Source organism: Xiphophorus couchianus, chromosome 4 (genome assembly GCF_001444195.1).
Source record: "Xiphophorus couchianus chromosome 4, X_couchianus-1.0, whole genome shotgun sequence".
In the NCBI taxonomy this organism is placed as follows: Eukaryota; Metazoa; Chordata; class Actinopteri; order Cyprinodontiformes; family Poeciliidae; genus Xiphophorus; species Xiphophorus couchianus.
In genome coordinates this window covers 25317997-25339009 of record NC_040231.1, presented here as the reverse complement: position 1 = coordinate 25339009, position 21013 = coordinate 25317997, and the positions used below count along the sequence as shown (strand labels likewise).

Below are 21013 nucleotides of genomic sequence, written 5' to 3'. Positions count from 1 at the left end.
ATATTTTGGTGTTAAATATAATTGAGGCATTTGCTTCTGACCGTCTTCTCTTTCAAAGGTGACATGTCAGACGAAACATTTCCAACACCGTGAGTCATATTTAAAATCCCTTCAGCTTCATTGTTTCAGGCTGGCAGCAGAAATCTCAGACGCCAATACGGCGTAGTGAAAGCAGCAGGATATCGCACGACTTTCTGCATCAGACGGCTTTCATTTATCAAATGTTTTGCTCTCGCGGCTCCCTGAATAGATTGAGACTAAGAGCCTGCAGTAAAAGCAGTAAAAAAAAAAAAGGGAACACAGAGTACAGGAAGGATTTTATGTGAAGTTCTCCCCCATCATCAGGTTTCAGACAGGTCAAATAAAAATTTTAAGTGGGTTACTCAGAATTAGGATATGTCTTTTTAAATAATTTCTTTTTATGACGGGGACATCTCGTCACTGAGAACCCACCGGCGGCTGGCTTCGTATGGTGAAAGTAGAGAGGGCGCTTTAATAACAACAACAAAAAAAATACATAAGTGTTTGAGGAGTGGGGGGTATTCCTGTGCTACACGACACACAGAACACAGTTGAACATACCTGATGATTGTCTCCTTGAAGAAAAGAGAAGAAGTTCAACTCTGGAAAATAAGCACAAAGGAAAGTCGGTGTTGATTACGTCTAGAAATGGGAGGATGGCACACGCCAGCGTAAACCTGCAGGCAAAAATGGTACAAAAAAATGAAGTGGAAATTCTCAAGTGAGAAGTTCATGAGTGTTTCAGAGCTGATGTGGACAGGTCTCACTTCAGGTTCGCCCACCCACAAAAACAAAAACCTTTTACAGCTCATTCTTAACAAGTCGTCAGTCCAAAGCGTTCTTCTTCTGTGGTATCTGACAACTATTGTTTAATTGGTCCAAAATTTCCAGATAAGTTTCCTCCATGTTGTTCATATCTATACTTTTCCACATCCAACTTTCTAGAAAACTAAGTAAGGGCACAAGAAAGTAAGAAGAAACTGAAAACAAGGGAGGAAAGGATGAACGGAAGGACAGAACTAAAAATAAGGAAAGAAACAAGGGAAGACATGACAGAGGAGAGAAAGAAAGAAAGATGGAAGGTCAGAAGAGGTAAAAAGTAGAGGTCATGGCCAATGGAGATACGGAGGAAACAACAAGAAACAGATTAAGAAGAAAAGACAGAAAGAAGGATGGAAAAAGATTAGTACAGCAGAAAAAACACAAACAAGGAAAACAAAGAGAGGAAGGACACCAGACAGGAAGGGCACAGTGAGGGGCCCATATAAGGAAAAAAGAGAGAAAAAGAAAGGAAAGACAGAAAAATGGACAGGAAGGGAACAAGAGGAAGGAAGGCCAGAGAGAAGAAAAGACAGAATGACGATGGGACAGGGAAGAAAGTTTGGATTAACAGATATATTCTATATTTATCCGAATTTGGAAAACGTTTCTGGATTCCTGAGTGTGTGGTTGTTACCTGACAGGTCGTTGGGGGTGTGGTAGTAGGGCCTGTAGTCCTGGATGAGTGGGGGCACCGGAGGGATGTAGTTGGTGTCCATGGCTGTCATGCTGGGGGTGCAGCTGGCGGGAGAGGCCTGGTGGTGCAGGTTCAACACCCTGCAGAGCGCGTGCACACGGAAAACACAAAGAGGTCAGAGGACTGCTGCACCGACCGTCACGCTTTCACTCTGTGCAGAATGCTGGGGTACAGCCAGCATTCTGCACCCTAAACTAAGCCCCAAACACCAATGCAAGATTCACCAAGGCCAAATGAAGCAGTAGAGACTTCATGAATGTTAATCTGGCAGAAAAGGTAGCAATGAAAAAAAACAACTCTGTATTTAATACTACTTTGCTCAATTAAAAGTCAACAAAATTTTCCTTATTCTGGGTTTTTATTGTTTACGGTTGGTGAGGTCATGCTTTAAGCTTCACCACAAAAACTGCTCTTGAAAAACATTCCCTTTAAGTAGTAAGATTCTTTAGGATGCAAGTCATTTAAAGAACTGTGATTTGTGATCAAGTCATATTTTCAAATTTATTGATACTCTCATTGAGCAAACGGTGGAGAAAGAGTCAAACTAACAATCCCAACTATACAGACCATTCTGGAGGGTTTTAAACATCATCAATCAGAATTTATCATGACAAAAATAAATCAAAATTTCTACCGTGATAAGACATGTATTGCGATAAGTGATAAACAAAGCAATACACGTCCAGCCCTGCTTCTGTGGTTGACTCACCCTTTGTTTATGACAGGCGGCGAGGTCGGCGACAGAGACGGACACGCTCTTTTGACTGGAGGAGGAAGTGTTGCAGAGGAAGGTGGACGAGGAGGAGGAGGAGAAGGCAGCGGCGGGGAATCTGGTTCTTCTTCGTCCGAGGAGCTGTCGAGTGTCAGGTCGATCACTTCCAACTTTTTGCTGTGGCTGCTGTCGCTGTGGCTGGAGGACGAGGAGCTGTGCTGATCTGAGCCTTCAGACGTCCGACAGGAGCCTGAGGGGAAGCACAGACGTCTCAGTTTGTGTCGGGATTTACAGAGAAAGGAGCCTGAGAAAAACCCTGAAGGTTCTCTAAACCTCAGAAAACTCATCTGCTCTGCTGAACATGAATCACAGGGTGTTTGTTGGCATAGAGGCATTTTATTCAGAGGTAATATTACTGACAATTTGGCAAATTAAAACGGACAATGCAAACCAAATAGCAGAGGATAAACGTTAATCTGTTTGGTTTTCTTTCTTAGCAACATTGTATTCCAAGCTGAATTGGCTTCCCATCCCACAAAACTCACCATCCAGCCCGTTGTTAAGGGAAGCTGAGGAGACCTCCTGCACTTCCTTCTTAGACCTCATGGGGGCCCAGCTGCCATCCTCCTTAAACTGGATCTCATCACAGTCTGAGCAGCTGTTCAAGATCTCTACAAAAAGTCTAGAAGACACAGGCAGGCAAGGGTTAGCTTAAAATAATTCATTTTAAATGGAAATCTGAAATCAACCAGATGATCTTAATCGTATTTAGTTTTTTTTAAAAGCATCTTCCAGACCGACGCAGCACATTCTCTTTCAAAGTTCGCTCCAAACGTACGGATAGAAAGGAAGTGACAGGCTTAAAAAAACGGCCGTAGATCAAAAAATGTCTAAAAGTCTTGGCTTTGAAGAGGGACAGAAATGCAGCGAAGAAAAATGCAGCATATGGGAACAAGTTGTCTCTTTGTGACAGGCTGCCATGAACATGTGCCTCAAGATCCCATTTAATATTTAGTCATTTTGTAAGAATCAGCCTGTCACTGAGAGACGGTTCGTCCCACTTTCTGTGACAAATATCAAATATAACAGCTTGATAGACAGAACATTTTAGCAGCAGCAACTAATTTGTGGAAAAAAAACTTTACTTAATAATAGATCCAACTTAAAATGGGTTTTGTCAAAAAGTGTAACGATGCAATTATCTAACATGACGAGACATTTACATGGTATCGTTGTTGTACGAACAAATCGAGATGAGATATTATCAACACTTTTTGGAAAATGAAGACTTCTGTATGTAATGTGGTTTGCAAGACTTTCTCAAGTAAAGTGGTCCGAATGCCAAAGAACATGAGAAATAATAAAAATTTGCTCTTTTTAGTGTTTTAAGAAACAGAATAAAAGTTTGGAATTAATAATTCAAAAAAAGATAAAGGACTGAAGTTCACTATGAATTTGTGGCAGTGATAAGGAACCAATGAAAACCAGAAGTGGAAGAAAAAGGAGAAAGAAATAGCAAAGAAAGAAAGAGAAAGGAAGAAAAAAGAAAGCAAAAATCAAAGAAAAACAAAAAACAAAAGAAGCAAAGACGGAAAAGAAAGAGAACTGCGGAAAAATCTAACTTTTAGACAATCTGATATAAAATCTAGTATTTTCTACACTCTAACGTTCATTTTCTAAACATTTGCAAACTGCAGAGCAACCACAAACATGTTAAGTCACGTAAAGATCAAACTTGGTCTTCATCAGGGTCACTGTCTGTTCTGGCAAATACTCTTCTGCACTAACTTCAACTCTGCAGCTTCTGTCTCTCTGTCTTTCCCTTGTTTTTATGACTTTTAAAATTTTGCTTTTTTTTTAAGGTCTTCCTTTGTAAAATGCATCTTTTTTTCTTGGTGGACTTGTGACTTTGCTGGTTGGTGGAGAGATGTTTGTTGAGCTCAGCTACAACAGACACAGACCTTGATGAGGTTTACCCAGAAGTAAAATGTAAAATAAATGCCTTTTAGCCATTTCCCAAAATCAGTTTATCCATTGTGTACTGAAGCATTTTATTACCACCTACTTTTTCTTTCTCGTTTTCTGCACTGAATCCTTTTTACGAAAAGCTTCGTGCATAAAGATTCTCTTTAAGTACTGCACAGAGATTAGAGAAAAGCAGTCAAAGTCTGAGTTAAAACACTTTTTTTAAAAACAAACTCAAAAAGCTTTATGCCTTATGTATTAGTAGATTTCAGGAAGAAAAGTTTGGAAAAATAATAGCATATTTCAAAGAGTTAATCATCACATCTCCTTCATAAAACAAAGAGGCTGCTTGTGTCTTTGTCTGACTTACCCATCGATGATAAGATGCTCATAAGGGGCCTTCTTGTCACAGACAGGACAGACCCAGGTGGGCTTCTTCTCATTCATCTGGATGTAAAGCGTGGCGTCGAAGCACTGCAGATGGGAGCACGTCAGCGCCCTGCACGGGATCATCAACCGCATCTTCCCCAGCTGCACCGCGAACGCACCAACGGGTGGCGAACCCACAGAGGAAACACGCAGCACGGATTAAGGGTGAATTACACTCTTGAGTGCCATAAACATGCCAAAACCACAAGACAGCGCAGGACGTTGCTTAAGAAGTTAAGAAGAGTTATGCCGACAACTGCATGTTGAGCAATAAGTGTGTTGGCAAGACTAGATTATTATATATATATATTTTTAACTCAAGATTAAGCGTATGAGGAGCAGGAAAGGTGGTTACCGGGCAGAGCAGGGACACACGCAGGCTGGTTGTGGCTATTTCACTGTCAGGGTCCGCTGTGAGCTTCTCTTTGACTGGAGGGAAGAGGAAAAGGACAACAGCGCTGTATGAGTCAGTGAGAAACAGATGGATGGAGCTCTTCTTCCAGATGTGCTCGCTCAGTCACTGTCAGACACCAGGCCGGCGCTGTGAGAGAATTCAGGAGCTCTTCGCGCTGCACCGCAACCTTCAAGTACATTTTGAAACTCTTAAGTTACCGTCTGGCTGGAACAAAAACAACAAGCTTACTTTGGACTGGGGATGTTTTCCATTAGTTTAGCGTGCATAGCGATAAGTCAGACCAGTGAAAGACGCTCGAGTCATTTTCTTTATGCGACTAGTTATTCTCCGAACCGACTGTCAAACTGGCCTGAAGACTCTTTTTGAATGAATAAGCGTATTAAATTGGAGACTGTTGAAAAAACTTTAATAGTTATAGCTACATAACTTAAGAGCTAAGAATGAAACACAATGTAAAAATATGTAATTCAAGCCAATATCCAAAATTTGATTAGAAATCGATATATTTAGTAATATATATTACAATGGCCTACCTGTTAAAATCCCTGGGGTTTTGGACGTAGAAAGATTTCATAAATGATTTTAAAGTTTTTAAGGTGCAAATTCAGCAACAAAGAACGACTCTGTTTGGATGAAAATATGATAAAACAGAAAAACTACAATAATCTGATTATATTAGAATATGTAGGATATTATATTCTGATTATATTCTGGTTGTAGAATATAACCAGCATGGCGGCACCATGCTGGAAAAGCTTCGATAAGTTCTGTCTCATTTATTGTTTATGTAGACTTTTGTTGATATATATATTTTTGAGTCATTACATTGTAGGACAATTATTTCCTCAGGTTTTGGATTCTGTGCAGCTCTTACTATAGTTGTTATGATGCGTAACCGTGCATGCGTGCTACGAGACTGGCATTCAGCATGAAATGAGTTAATACATTTAGTTTCCCTATGAGATAATCAAGTATTTTCTAAACTAAATTGAACTGAATAAGTGTCTCCACCCCTAAATTAACACTTTTTTGACCTTTTTATTTAGTCTCAGCATTAGGCATTGTGTCCTTAAGTCTCTTTTTTCGTGCCCGACCTATTTGGCGCTGGGATTCTTAATGATGGAACCCAGATTTCCTAAGACGGAGGGAAGGCCAGGTTGTACGAGAAAAGAAAGCTACAGGGTTTGCATGCTTATTTATGTCTGCAAATTAAAGCCTCACAATGAGATCCGATGGGCGGCAGACGCTGAACGTTTTGTAGCCTGGAGGTAAGGATGCAGCGGAAGGGAGGTCGGCTTTGGGGTAAAGAGGGAGCGCCAATAAATCTTTTGTGTTTCACAGACTCCGTTTCTTTCTTCCTATATCAATGCTGGTCACTGATACAGAAAGAGCGGTGTAATGCGAGGCGGCTGTTATGCCTGGTCTTTTTATATTTTAAACAAAAACTGTAATCTTTTGAAGTTTAGTGTTTTCATCACCAGTTTATTGTTTTTTTATGTTTGTCCTTTTTAGTCTTTTGAAACACAAATCCTAACTTTACTGGTTCTGCTCAGGGTGTGCTTCCAGGGTGAATTAAGGTTCTGCCTCTAGGTCGTCATGACTGTAATGCGTGGGAAGACTGGGGAGGAGAGGAGGGAGCTGCATGTGTGCATGGGAAGCTGACCGCCATGATAACCAGGAAGACGCATTAAATCTTTTAAAATCCAAAACCTGACGTTTTAACAAGAGCCGACACGATTTCACATTGCTTTCAGCAAAGTACTGGATCAGAAGCAGATCTGTAAACTGTCAGAGGAAATGTACGATGTATCCGAGTACGCAGCTAATTAAAATCGTCCCATACATATAATCATATAGCAGAAACAGTTGAACAGCAGCTCATGTAAGTAAATTTCTGTTTAAATCTCCTTCAATGCACAGACCGTACCACAGAAAGTGGTCGGTGAAGAAAACTCCCAGCTCCCATTTAGTCTTTTTAGTACTTTTGATTCAACGTGGAGATTAGATCATTAGCAACTTTTTTTTTTTTTCTTTCCCAGAGCCGAGGACAGATTTTAATCAGAACAGTTTTAGCCCTAAAGCATTCCAGCTCATCGGATCAGTTCATCTGTGAAGAGAGAGGATGGCGATTCTTACTGAGCGCTCTGGAGTGATCTGGGTTTCTGATGCCTTTTGCTCGCAGTCTTTGTAGCAGCACTGTGGAGGACTGCTGCTTCACCAAGTAAACCGCCATGGAGTAACTCTGCACACACAAATTAAGACACATCAGTCACAGCCAGTAAAAGTCAAAAAGAGCTGATTTACAACTCATTAGTGTTGTAAAAGTTGCCTTCACTGGGCTGAGGATGTATTTTCAGGATTCGTTATACTTAATCCTGCTAAAAATTAACATTCAATTTTTACATGTAAAGAATTACATGTTAATTTTCAACAGGTAATTTAAAAAATTTAAATTCAGCAGAATTTTAAGCTTCTAAACACAGCAAAAATAACTGTGAAAGGCCTAAATAAATGGTCTGAGTTTTTGTTATTATTTATTATTTACGAAAACTAACAAACGACAGCAAAGGGGAACACATTCAGGTTGTTTAATACAAAAAGAAAAAACAAATATTCAAAATAAATGACATATGAACAGTTTTTGTGAAATTTTTATGTTAAGAAATTTTAAAAAATATGTTAAACTTTCAGAGAAAGAAAAGGGGATAAAAATGTGATGTCAGAGGATTTTTAGCTACATTTGCCAAAAATGTAACACAAAAAAAATTAAAAATGTAGTGGTGTATCATAAGGATAAAAGTTGATACACAAGCATCAATTTTTATTCTCTTTTCTCTAATTATTAAATTTGCTTAGCATAAATGCTGCCTCATACCTTCTGACTTTAGTTGGCTATGCTATGCTAGCATGAGAAGGCGCTTGATGAATTTGACCGACAGAAATCAGAAAGACGAGAACGGCAAATTTTAGTAAATTATTTTACCTTATATTTTATAATAATGATTAAAAAACAGATAGGATTTTCTCAGACCCCCCACTTTGAAAAACACTGTGGTTTTTCTTCCCCCCACTAGGCACTGAGAAAGGACAGATGGGTTTAGCTCCTACCCTTCCAATCTCTGCAGTCCACGATACCACGATGGTGTTCGGGACTGTGGTGGACAATCTGACAAGTGAGGTAATGTTGATCGGCCGGCTCGGCCGCTTAGGCTCGACGCCATTTTTGGTTGGAGGAAGATAACCCTGAAAATCCGAAAGAAACGTGAGCCTCGCAGTAGATCTCATTAAACGTTCGTGTCGGCAGACGGCGAGTCAACCAGGACTCCTCACCGGCAGGTTGCATGGCTTCCCGTTGACTTTGACACAAAGATTGGGAGGGAAATGGTCTTCCTGAGGACAGCTTGTCTCCGACAGGCAGAACCGGAGCTGAACCTGAACTGAGAAGTCACATTTGGTCCCCGAGATGTCCCTGTGAGGAAAGGCAACGATTATCATCAGCACAACCTTCCATGTTGTGGGTTATTATTCAACGGCGGTGCAATAATCAGCGTTGAACTGACATAGAGCTGCTGATCTGCTGGACCTGCTGCGGCGTTAACGCGAAGGCGAAACACGTCTCCTGAAACCGCTGGCTGTTGTCCGACGCTGCGGAGAAGCAAAGACAGAAGAGAGGGTTTACTAGTAGTGGAAGTAACGAAACTCAACTTAATTTTAACTTTAAGTAAATAAGGGAATATAGGCTACGTATGTAACTAAAAAAAAAGTGGCAATTTGATGGGCAGGGTAGGTCAAGATCAGGTATGAAAGCTTGAGCAAAGTTTAAATTTGAAATAATATTCAATTAAAAAAAAAGCCACGTCACATATGCATGTATTGTCATACAGGCCACACATTATTTTTTTAAAACCATGTTTTCTTTCTCCGTTTCCAAACATCCTGATTTTACATTGGCTGATAAAATTCTGCTTGATTGATGACCTCAATCTGTGACTCCTTCTGCTCACAAAGGCAAAACTGAGAGTAAATAGCAACAGTAAGCCGTCGTGCTAAAAAAATAAAAGGCAAAAAGAGAGCGAAGATGTCTGCGCACAGCGGGGTGCCGAGATTTTCATTCTTGCAGAAAATCATTATGCGGTTGATCTCATCTGCAGTGGAAAGACCTGCTAACGAGCGGCTGGATGTCAGAAAGGGACCTCACACTGAGGTGAGGATAAAAACCTGCTCTATTTATAGGCCCACCCACAGGTGGTGGAAATAACCGGAGCTCCTTACCCCGGCCAGCAGGTTCATAAAGTCAGAGAATAAGTTAGTGTGGGAGGTTAGCGAGAGACAAAGAGGTGTTCTGTATTTAAATATATTTGCAAAACTGAACTACAATGGCCATATTTTACTTTTCTGAGCACGTCTTTTACTTCCAGGGGACTGTAGGAGCTGCTGTATGTCTGGTTATAAAACTTTCTCAAAGGTAAAAGGTTTGGAAGAATTGTCTCACAGAGGCTTTTTATGAGCTGCTGAGTCATCTGGGTCCTGCTTCCTTATGCTTCTTTCAGATGCCTGATGATTGTCTTGTGGCTAAACTGGTGCATTATAAAGAAACCATGAGCATCCTGGCTTGGGCCGGGAAGTTTTTGGTCTTTATAAGTGGATAACTTAAAGGGAAAGAAGCTAAAATGAGGCGTTTTGGTATAAAATGCAGTTCATAAATAACTACGGAGACACTATGGGTTCCCTCATATGACAGATTTTTAGAAGATAAGCCAAACTATTTTCAGCCAGAAAAGAGACCAAAGAGAAAAGAAAAGAAACAGCCTCACAGCTTGGGGCATTAAGAATATGGAGCATGCAGAATGCAAGCAAGCTGAGGCTGATCTGTCCAAAGGTGCAAAAAATTACAGTTATTACTCACCAACACGTTAGCACTCGTTTTAAGTGATTGCATCTTAAACGGCATTATTAAAGCTGCAGTATGTCGTATTTTTAAAACGGTGTGTTTTTTATTATTCCTCAGAGAGGCAAGTAAACATAATGTGCGTGTTTTAATGGGGACGCTGGAGTACCCAGAGAGATCTCATATGTACGGAAAGATGCTGGAAAGAGAGAAAGACTCTGGCTGGGATTTGAACCGATGACCTTCTTTCTGCAATTTCAAAAATGAGTCTCAACAGAGTGGAGCTGAATTTCACACTGTTCTGGATGAGAATTAATTGTGTCTTTGTGTGTATTTGAACAAACTTTTTTTTTTTAGACGTACCGTTTTAGAAACTGTGAGTTTCTTTTCTGGAGACATAAAACCTTGGAAAACTTGTAATCTCTGCATTATTTTCAATATATTGCATGAATTAAACAATGACTTTGGTCACATAGTTTCTTTTTGCTACTACTATTTTACTTTTTTTGAATAGATTTCATTAAACTCGAACCTTTCACATAATTCTGGAAACCCAGTCCCGAGCATGTGAAACTGCACGGCCGCGTCCATAAACACAAACTCTCAGCAGGATTAGGTCCATGCCGGTAATTTATTTCCATGTAGGCGTTGAGGGGGCTGAGAGCTATAGTTCCTGTGGAGGATTTAACAGACCAATCCTGCTCCTCCTACCATCAGCCGTTCAAAATGCGACAAATTTTCTCAGTAATGACCCATCTCGCCTCCCACTCCTTATCATTCGTGTGCAACGCATTTAACTTTACATCCATGTCGCTGCGTCCTTTGAGCTGCAGCCTGTGTGCTGCAGAACAAACACAAAGCGTGAGTGTGCTTTCAAACAACAGTCTCTCTCCTCTCCGGGCACACAGGTTATAAATAGAAAGTGCTCTCTCTCTCTCTCACTCTCCAATCACTCTGAAACTCACCCTCTTGTCTGTGGTAGTGGATTTTTTTTTTTTTTGCTAGTGTTTCAGTGTGCCTGGCCAGGAGATCTAAGATGGACTCCTTCATCTCCAGACAAAACTTAGACTTTATTTTAGATGTAAACAAAATGTTTGATCAACTTGATGATGAGAAAATAATAGATGCATTAAAAACTGCGAATTGGAGCCACAAAGCTGCTCTTTCTCCCCGTATTATTTACGCTGAAATAGGATCTGTCACATTTATCCCCTATTCTATGAAACTCAAAGTCCCCATGATGATGCATGCTTCCTTAAAAGGAGAAATTATAAGCGCTTCATTTGCCGTTAGAGGGCAGGGTCATCTTTCTCAGGTAAATATGAACTAGACTGAGCGTCCGGTTAACTTAGGTCGACATAAACACCAGAAAAAAGGAGGCTTTTTGAGTCCAAAAACAACAAAATCTGCCTCCCAGCTGCTCTGAAGCTCATTAATGAAGAATGCTGTTTACAGGAGAATGACAGGAATAACCACACAGGATGATGGAAAGTAGCGAGGGGACAGCGGAGTTTAAAATCAGTCAGCCTTTGGACTGATAACTGGGCTGAAGAGACACTTTGATGTGGTTAAGTGCATTTTTCAGTTGTCGCTGTTTCACTTAGCAGCAGAAACAAACTGCATCCAACATTAAGCTGCACAGAAAGCAAAGAGTTTATTTTATGTCCACAGGATAACCTCGGTATCTCATCGAATCCCGGGATCCATAGTAGCACTTCTTCACGTGACGCACAAATAACTTTCCTTCCTCTGTTTTGTTTTTCCGTACTAACGCAGGGCCGGAAAATATTTTAATCAAATTCCTAAAAACCTGGACAGCCCATCAGCTGAGATCAGATCAGCAAGCTGGCCTCTAAACTGAACCGTGGCATCAGGTGTTCAGCAGCAGACAAACATTAACATCAGACACCAGAGACAATTTCCACCCTGGCTCATTATTAATGACCTGTTTCCTTTCACTAGTTCAGGTGTTGCTCCTGTAAATCAGCACCAGCTTTGGAATCTAGATTTTGTTTTTAAATTCCTTATTTGCGCTAGATTTTAAATAATGATTAGGATAAATGTAACTAAGGACAGAGGCAGAGATATTGCTTTGTACCTCCTATTCTACTGAACCTTCACTTTGCACTCGGCCTATCACTTTGTTGTTACTAAACGAAAATAATTTCCTCAAAGTCTCTAATTTTCTTCACTTAGTGATTAAGTTAATAACTAAGCATAAATGTAATTACTTGTTTTTGCTTAATGCCACTAACAATTAGCATATTAATCAAGAAGTGCACATTATTCCGGGTACACTCCTGGGCTGACAATCACACAACTTTAGATTATATCAGCATATGTAATCACTCAGGACAGAGCATCAGACATTTATTCTGTTATTTGTCTCTACATTATTGTGTGGAACATCTACGGATAAAGAAACCTGATTCTCTGTGTTTTGTTTTTTCTCTCCACAAAAACTGCTCCGGTGCTAGGCCAGGTCTGACTATTACCAGCTTCTGTAAAAAAAAAAAAAAAAAAACTATTTTCCAGCAGAAAAACATCAGTTTTTCTTTTTGCATTTACCTGCAGACCCTTTTATAAAATGTTGTTTTTAAAAACGATGCGTACCAATGTTCTCTCTAACAGTAGCTGACACTTCTGATTATTTATGAGCAGGGCTGCAAATGGAGTCACACACACCGTCTCACACAGCGTTCATTAACACCACCTGGCGATATTAAAACAACCCAACAGTCTAAATGAACATTGCGGATTGTTCTGGAAACAGTATGGACCCACACATAATGTGATAAAAGATTATCATAAACAGGAGAAAAAAAAATAAATGAGTCAATGGTTCTGTGTTATTCCATTAAGAATCTGGTTGCTTCATTGTTGTTGTGCCTCGGTGTTTTTTTTGTTCCTTTCTTTTATTGTTGTTGTCGTTGCATGCGTTTGATTTGCTTTGGATCACTCTCAAACCGCACTTTTAAGAGCATACCAACCCGGTTGGACAATGTTGTGCCGTTACGAAAGCTGCTTTCTAGGCAAACAGGCCGGACTTCGATTAAAGCGGACTGCACAGGGCTGGTGTGAATGCTCCCTTAAAATGTTTGATGACATTTCCAGGTGGTCCAGAGTTCACTTGTTTGACTCACACCAGACTACAGATGGCAGACTTAAAGAAGCCAAGAAAACCAACTCTGGTCCGTATAGCAGTAATGTTCTTATCACAGTGTTGGGCACGTGGTGTACTGACCGGTGTACTGATGTTTTATGCTGCACAATCATTTTTATGCATATAGTTGCTAGCGTGTGTTTGAAGTGAAGCACTTTAGTTGGATTTTCCACACATCAGTGAACAATTTATTGACCGGATCCAGAGTGATCAAACTTTTAAATGTTTATGGGGAGTCTGCGCACCAGATCTCAGCGGAGGTCTGTCCCTTATAAATGTGCCCAAACCGACTAATAAGACGTGGCGTTTGCATAACATTTTTACTAAAGCTTGGTCACATTTTTTGTAGCACAGCAACTTTCTCGTTCACTGTACAACTCCTCATGTGAATTATCCAGCCGTCCTCTGTGAAAAAAAAAAGAAGGAGCGAGCCGTTTGCTAGCTTGTGGCTACCGCAGCGCACGTTTTTGAAACAAATGAGCATTCTAACAACGCAAGAAGCACAAGCCCAGAAAGTTTGGGCTGCTGATTTCATTCTGCCTTTAAGAGAAATTGCATGAGCTAAACTTCAGAGAATGTGCTCCACCGTATAGTCCGTCGTCAGCACAACAAAACCCAGCTGGAGTTTATTAACTTGTTAGTGGCTTTGCTACTTTTTTCTCTGCACCACAGGCACAAACACACAAAAAGCCTGCCAGGCATTGTGCACCAACACAAGATAAAACAACATTCAGCAGCAGAACAAAGCCAGAAATTCTTTCTTGCGTCAGTCAAAAGCGAAATTCTGACGCTGGAAGGATCCACAACAAAAGGTCAGATCTGGATGTTTCGCCCACACTTCAACACAATGACAACTAAAAATGGTTCCACAAACGTTCCTTGCTGCCCCTCTGACAGCAGTAATTACCTTCATTATCTACATATGGATGTGGTAAAGTAAGAAAAACTGACAAGGCTTATTTAGGGACATGAAGGCTGGCATTTAAGGTGTCTGGGCAGTCAGCTTGCTCTGCAATCTCCATTACCAAACGCAGAAGGCATTTCAAATCGCCTTTCGGCCATGGCTCAATAAAAAAATATATATATATAGAGTAGAGACCAAATGTTTGGACACACCTTTCTAATTCAATGGGTTTTCTTTATTTTCATGACTATTTATAAGGCAAGAAATCCCACTTATTAACCTGACAGGGCAGGTTGACCCATGAAGTGAAAACCATTTCAGGTGACGACCTCTTGAAGCTCATCAAGAAAATGCAGAGTGTGTGCAAAGCAGTAATCACAGCAAAAGGTTGCTACTTTGAAGAAACTAGAATATAAGGGGTATTTTCAGTTGTTTTACACTTTTTTGTTTAGTGCATATTTCCACATGTGTTATTCATAGTTTTGATGCCTTCAGTGTGAATCTACAATGTCAATAGTCATGAAAATAAAGGAAACTCATTGGATTAAAAGGTGTGTCCAAACGTTTGGTCTGTACTGTACATGGACATCATTTTATCTTTCATTCACTGCAAAAAAAAAAAATGGAAAAAAAAAACCTTAAATGAATCTCTAGAGGAGGAAAATACTTCTTTTCGCAGGAGATGAACAAAAGGAGCGGAGCTGCAAATGTTTACAACTTTAAAAAGGGTCGAATGTGTCTGATCAAACAACTCGCGGAGTTGATGATGAACCAACTCAGACAGAATAATGCAGGTTTAATAGGCTGGGAGAGATGGAGGCCATTCACAGCAAGCTGTTTATAGTTGAATGCAGCCAAGGCTCTTTTTGTTGATGTTCATTTGCTGCGAGAAGGCGGAGTTGTTGACAGTGAAATGAAAATTTTAGCTGGAGGAAGGTCACGCAGAGGTCAGAGTACGAGCCGGTAAATATCAGCTTGTGTTTTCGCACACAGCGAAGTGGTCAAAGGACTGTGTATAGGAGACAGAAATACCCGCCATGACGGCCTAAACAAATTATATAACAAAACTGTATACACAGGTTTCTGTGGCCTAAAAATGTAGATTCATTTAAAAACTTTTTCCACCTTTAATGTGACTCAACTGAAACACAAACAAATCTGTTAGCTGAAGCTAGTTGATTAATGTGCACACCGTGACACAAATACTTTACTGGTCCTTTTAATTCAGTTTCCCCATTTATTGCGAAGTAACGCAAAAAAAAAAAAAAAAAAAAAAAAAAAATCTCCCTTGGGGGCTTCAGGGAACATCATATCAGACAAATAAAAAACAAAACAAAACACAGAAATATGGATTTAATGAAAAGTTTATGTTTAATACTTGCTAACAAGTTATTTTCAGAAGATACTTTTAATCTGACAGACCAGCCCCAGCAGAACACATGTTCTCATTGATTGACTGTAGCGCAGGGAAAAAACAGTTATCAATAATTGGAGAAAATATGGGAAAACGGACAGATTACAAACACCGAACGGTTCTCTGAAACTGATGAAAGGACTAGAAGCAAATTGGTGAGGGAGGCTGACAGCAACACTGGAGAAGTTGCAGGACTTTATGGCAATTACTGCTAATGTTCTTCATTCTACATGTGATTACAACAAGCTCCTGAAATCTTTGTGTGGAGATCTTTTGCAATGCAGTGGGAAAATATGACCAGGTCAAGATCTGGTAGTAGTAGACTACAGCTAGTAGTCTGTCTGTCTGCAGACAGACTACTAGCATAATGCACAAATTAAAACAAAAGCTGATTCAGCAAAGTACCAGTTTAAGGGTGTGCACACATTTCTGCAACCGGGTCATTCTACCTAAATTACATTTTTATATTCCCACCCCAAAAAACGAAGGTGTGAAATAAAAAAAATAAAATAGTGTGTGATAATCTCTTTTACAAAAAATATTCAAATAAAACACAGCAACTTAAACTTAAACAATAAAATCTATGTCTTAAATAGACATAGACCTATGTATGAATTAAAATATGACTACTTTCATGAACACAGGCTTTGTCATGGAAAAAAAAAAGAATGAACTGCAGAGAGATGAAGAAAACGACTCCTTCATTTAGGCCCAAACTTTGTTGAGGAAGAAATAAGAGAATATCTCACTGCCCAAAAATCAGATTACCCAAACCGTCAGGAAAATATTTATTTTGAGAGTCCAGTGTGCCGCCAGAGAGAGTACGTGATTTTTACTTATATAGCGCTTTGTGCGGATTAAAAAAACATCACAAGATGCTTCACCAGAATAAAATAAATGATCAAATAATTAAGAAAAAGCCAGTATAAATAGGAGAGCATTTGGTGTCTATGTGTATTCAACAGCAGCATTTTTACTTATTTTTATTACTACTCAGTAATTCCAAATCTAACCTATTTCTTCAATTGTTTCCTGGGAGTTTCATTTATTTTTGTAACATTATTACATATTATTTTTTACACATTTTGTACAGTGCAGTTATGTAATTTACTTGCCAATTTGACATTAAGAAGAGATCTTTGTTTAAAATTTAATGTGTTTTATTTATTCTGTTCTAGATGACTTGCAATAAAGCATTCAATGGACATACATTCATTGAGCCATAAAGTGCCTCCATTTAAGTGGTGGGTGCAGACGGGATTGGTCACAGACATTGCAGGAGTGAATGAGAGAGGTCAGGAAGGTCAGAAATTCAGTGGCAGCAGAATAATCACGCAGCGCTCCATCAGGAGCTACGATTAGCCACTTATAGACTAACGTCTTTCTTTAATATTGACATCAGAATTACACATCCCTGCATCCTGTTTTTTTTTCCACCAAAGTGGGTCCAGTTCTAACTCCGGTCTGGAGAAAATGCTGCTTTTTAACAGCTTCTATAAAAACACAGCTCTGGTTTTCCACTGCCAGAGAGTCGAGCTGCAGCTTCACTGAAAACGCCTCAGTCAGTAAAACATTTCGTCTTTTTCTCTGTTTAATTCATAAATTTCCTGCAGAGAACTACAGGAGGCAGAATCTAGACGTCATTTCATCTACGTTCAGCATTTCTGATCATCCGCTATGTGAAGCGTTTAATCCGTGACTATATGCAGCTGTTCAGATTTTGGCTGCCCTTGGTCTTAATTGCTTCCAGCTGAGGCTGAACTTCTATATTGTTATTTATTTTTATGTATCGTGAACACACCACAGGATTTCAAGAGTACAGTGGCGCTATCATTACCCCGTCAAAAACAAATCGCTGCAAACTAAAAATGAATAAAAAAATAAATCACTTTTACTCAGCATTTTACCATGAAAAAAACTGTCATAACTACAGAGTGTTTTCTACTGTGGGAAATTTCTGTCAGTGAGAAAATAGTTTTCTTTTTGAATCCTGCAGAGATCTCAACTTGACAGACATACTGATGGGATTGTTCCACATAACGTGCATCATAAGACATAATGCAGACTGCTTAGCTAATAAATAAAATAAAAAATAAAATCCTAGCGAATAATAATAAAAAAAGAGGGCTGAAGGTCTAGATTTTACAAAACCAATAAAAAGAGTCGACTTTGAAGGAGGAGAAACGCGCAATTTATTCAAAACCTTTGTCCTTTTCCGTAAGATATGCTGATTTAATCATCGTGTGTGTGCTTAATGACAGCCATAATAAGGCATTTTTCTTTAAGAAGGACAGCCAACAATGGGGATGAGACAGAGTGCAACCCGTGAGGTCGTCATGGTAATCAAGGAGAGGATGGAGGAGCTAAGACCATCGAGCGGAGGATGCTGGCAGGGCTGAGCTGTGGGCTGCCTAACCTTTATTCCCCAGAGTGATAAGACTCAGCAGAGAGCACAGGACTGCACCACAGGGAGGGATAATGACACAGAGAGGGTGGGGGAGAGGAGAGGAAGATGGTGTGAGAGTGATAATAATTACATTTATATGCACAGAAGAAACCCAGGTATTGAGACAAATCAGTGTGAGGCAGGAAACCTGAGAACATGCTCCGGCAGAGTGCTGCGTTTCTCTAACTATAAACTTAATGTATACGCAGCATTAAGCATTCAAGACCTCCTCTACATGCGTCTAGCTTAGCGGTCATAGTTTAATCTCATGAGTTGGATTGTTTGCAGCAGAGGCCGTTTTAGCATGGAAAACCCATGTCTGACATCACACTTGATTTTTTTCTTTTCTTTTCGGGAGGTTGTTTTATTGCACATTTTCATTTCCTCAATTGGTTGTGGGAGAGAAGCTCATATGACACAAATCCAGTTTTATATTTTTTTTAAAAAAAGACCCAGAAGCATTCCAGTCAAATCCACTTAACTAGACCCTACAAAAAAAGCCCCAGTTCTTATTATTTAGGGACTTAGAAAATATCTTAGAAAATAGCGCAAGTCATCTATAGGGGCAAAAATAAATTACTGCCTCCGACCAGTGAAATGTTGTTAAAATTTAGGCAAAGAGTAATGTAATCATCGCCCAGTTAAAGGGGCAGATTTATGAAGCAGATGCTGTCGGGTACCGAAAAAAAAAAAGAAGAAGAATCAGAGTTTAGCTGGACAAAAATCAGTCCAGTTCTTTCATTTGTTACCCATCTGTTGCTAGAAAAGGTAAGGTCATTTAATTTATATAGCAGATTTTCAGCAACAAGGCAATTCAAAGTGCTTTACGTGAATTAGAGGAAATACAAACAAAAGAAAAGAAAAGTGAGAGAGAAACAAAAGAGTACTCCACAATTTATAAACTAATCACTTAATTTCTCTGGGTAAACTAAAGGAAAAGAAAAGTATTGGTATAGAGAAGACGCACTGATTGCTTACTTTTATGAAAATCACTCACAGACCAACACACAAAAGCATCTGTACACACTCTTATGTTACATATTTTCATTTAATTATTATTTTTGTACAAATCAGAATTCACTTTGATATGACTTTGCTGATTGAACGTTAGCAACAAAATGGTTAAAACACCCAAAAAGGTGACCAATTTTTTCAGGCACTGTACCTTCATAATTTACCTTGTGTTCCAGTCATGACAAAAACTTTTGTACAACCTACTATGACATTTATTATTTCACCAGAAAAGAAAATCCAGAGTAAGAGAGGCAGCAAATAAGGATAAGGGAGATGGGGGGAAAAATAAAAGCAAAAAAGCAACAGGAGTCAAAAGAATGGGAAGAGAGAAAGAAACCAGCAAAGAAGAGATGCTCTCTGGTAAAAAAAGAAAAATGTGTTGCATGTAGGAGAGAGAACAGCTGTCTTGAAACAAAAATATATCCTTTATAAATGGGAATTAAACTTGGTTTAGAAGGTCTCAGCTATGAGGTTTGAAAGGGTTCATCACCTCAGAGCTTCTCCTTCCGGCAAACACAAATACGCAGTTTCATTTTGTACGTCAACGACGTACAAAATTCTCCGGCGAGTTTTTTTTTGTGCCTTTGTCAATCATCTTTTTGTGCTTCTCTGAGACCAGTAAGTGCAACACATGCATTATTTATCGGAAAGTCTGTTTCAAAAATATTGTAAGTGACAATGCTCGATTCAAATTCAAATAAGGGGAGGGTGGGTTCTGCAGGCACAGGTGTACGCCTGTGTGATTTCATCACTCTACATGCAAATTTCGACCAGGGATGGCCATGGAGAGGAAGGAGAGAGAGAAACAGAGAGAGAGACAAAGAGAGAGAGAGGGGAGGCGGAGAAGGAGGGAACATGTGCAGGAAACGGGGGAAAGAGAGAGGGAAAGTAAAGGAGAAGGATGGTTTGATGACAAAGCTGCAGGCGCAGTGTTTGTACATGCATCTGCAGGCAAATTAATCACAAGCCAGCCTCTTACTCCATTAAAATGCTAATGTAGGAAAATCTAGACATTTTCATATATTTGCAATATATCCCAGAGCCCAAAGATTGTTATTATGCTAAGTACAGGCTGGCTGCCGAACGTAATACAAAGACAAATCTAACCAAGATAAAACCCAGATGAAATGTCTCTTAAGTAATGAATTAAAGCACAGAAAAGAAGGATGGAGCAACACTGAAACTATGAGTCCTCATGCAGTCAGACAGCAGAAGATTCTCAGTGATTCCCAAAGCGCAGCACTTCTTGATCAGCTACTAAAAAACATTCAGTTATGGTAAACCACACAGAAGAGAGGATGGATGGGGGTTGTGTATCGTGAGATTTTGGGCTACAATCTCCTTCCCTAAACTCAGAAAGGGGTCAGTAGCTGACCCAGCCCATTTGCATTACAAACGTGTGCAAAACTTTGTCAATATTCTGCAAAAAAATAATTTAAAAAATTTGCAAATTCTGTGATTCTGTTAAATAACTACATTTAAACCATATGTGAATAAGTTAGTGGATGACTTAAGTAATTAAAAAACTTGCTGTGCCATGATGCTCCAACTTCTTCCGCTCATCTTCTTCCAGTGGGAACATTCGGTTATTGATCATGTGACTCGTGTGATACAAAAAAAAGGGTTTCTGTTGCACTTTTGCAAATTAAAACAATAAAAAAAACACCTCCGTCTAGTGACAAAACCTTTCAGCCAACAAGTTTTTTTTTTGTTTGTTTTTTAATTGCTGTGTTTCAATTAAGCAAATTTATTTCTGAAATGTTAAATTGCGCTTTTATACGGTCAGCGGAAAACGCAGCTACTGACCTAAACACACAGAGAGCAATTAAGAAGTGACTCCCTTCGAAGAATTTCAAGGTTCTGGAGTGGCCCAGCCCGTCTCCAGACATGAACCCAATGTCAAATCTTTGGAGGGAGGTGTGACTCCATGTTGCCTAGCAACAGCCCTGAAACATGAAAGACCGAGAGAAGATTTGTATGGAGGAGTGGAGCAAACATCCCTGCTGCAAACCTGGTCGAGAACTACAGGAAGAAACGTCTGACCTCTGGCTGTGTTGTTCTATTGTATCAAATACTTCTTTCACACTACAATTATTTAAAAATCATACATTGAGATTTTCTGGATT

At 39.5% G+C, this 21013-nt stretch overlaps 1 protein-coding gene across 1 annotated transcript in view; it reads right to left on the bottom strand.

The window, feature by feature from the left end:
* LOC114143278 (E3 SUMO-protein ligase PIAS1-like) overlaps positions 1 to 21013 on the bottom strand; it is a 64440-nt gene that overhangs the window by 6321 nt on the left and 37106 nt on the right. Inside the window, exons 3-12 of the mRNA XM_028015159.1 lie at positions 8619 to 8703; positions 8389 to 8527; positions 8167 to 8301; positions 7195 to 7300; positions 4999 to 5072; positions 4585 to 4745; positions 2795 to 2931; positions 2247 to 2499; positions 1478 to 1617; positions 583 to 623 (exon numbers count right to left, since the gene is read on the bottom strand). Coding sequence (XP_027870960.1) covers positions 583 to 623; positions 1478 to 1617; positions 2247 to 2499; positions 2795 to 2931; positions 4585 to 4745; positions 4999 to 5072; positions 7195 to 7300; positions 8167 to 8301; positions 8389 to 8527; positions 8619 to 8703 — 1271 coding nt within the window. The remainder of the gene's footprint in view (positions 1 to 582; positions 624 to 1477; positions 1618 to 2246; positions 2500 to 2794; positions 2932 to 4584; positions 4746 to 4998; positions 5073 to 7194; positions 7301 to 8166; positions 8302 to 8388; positions 8528 to 8618; positions 8704 to 21013) is intronic.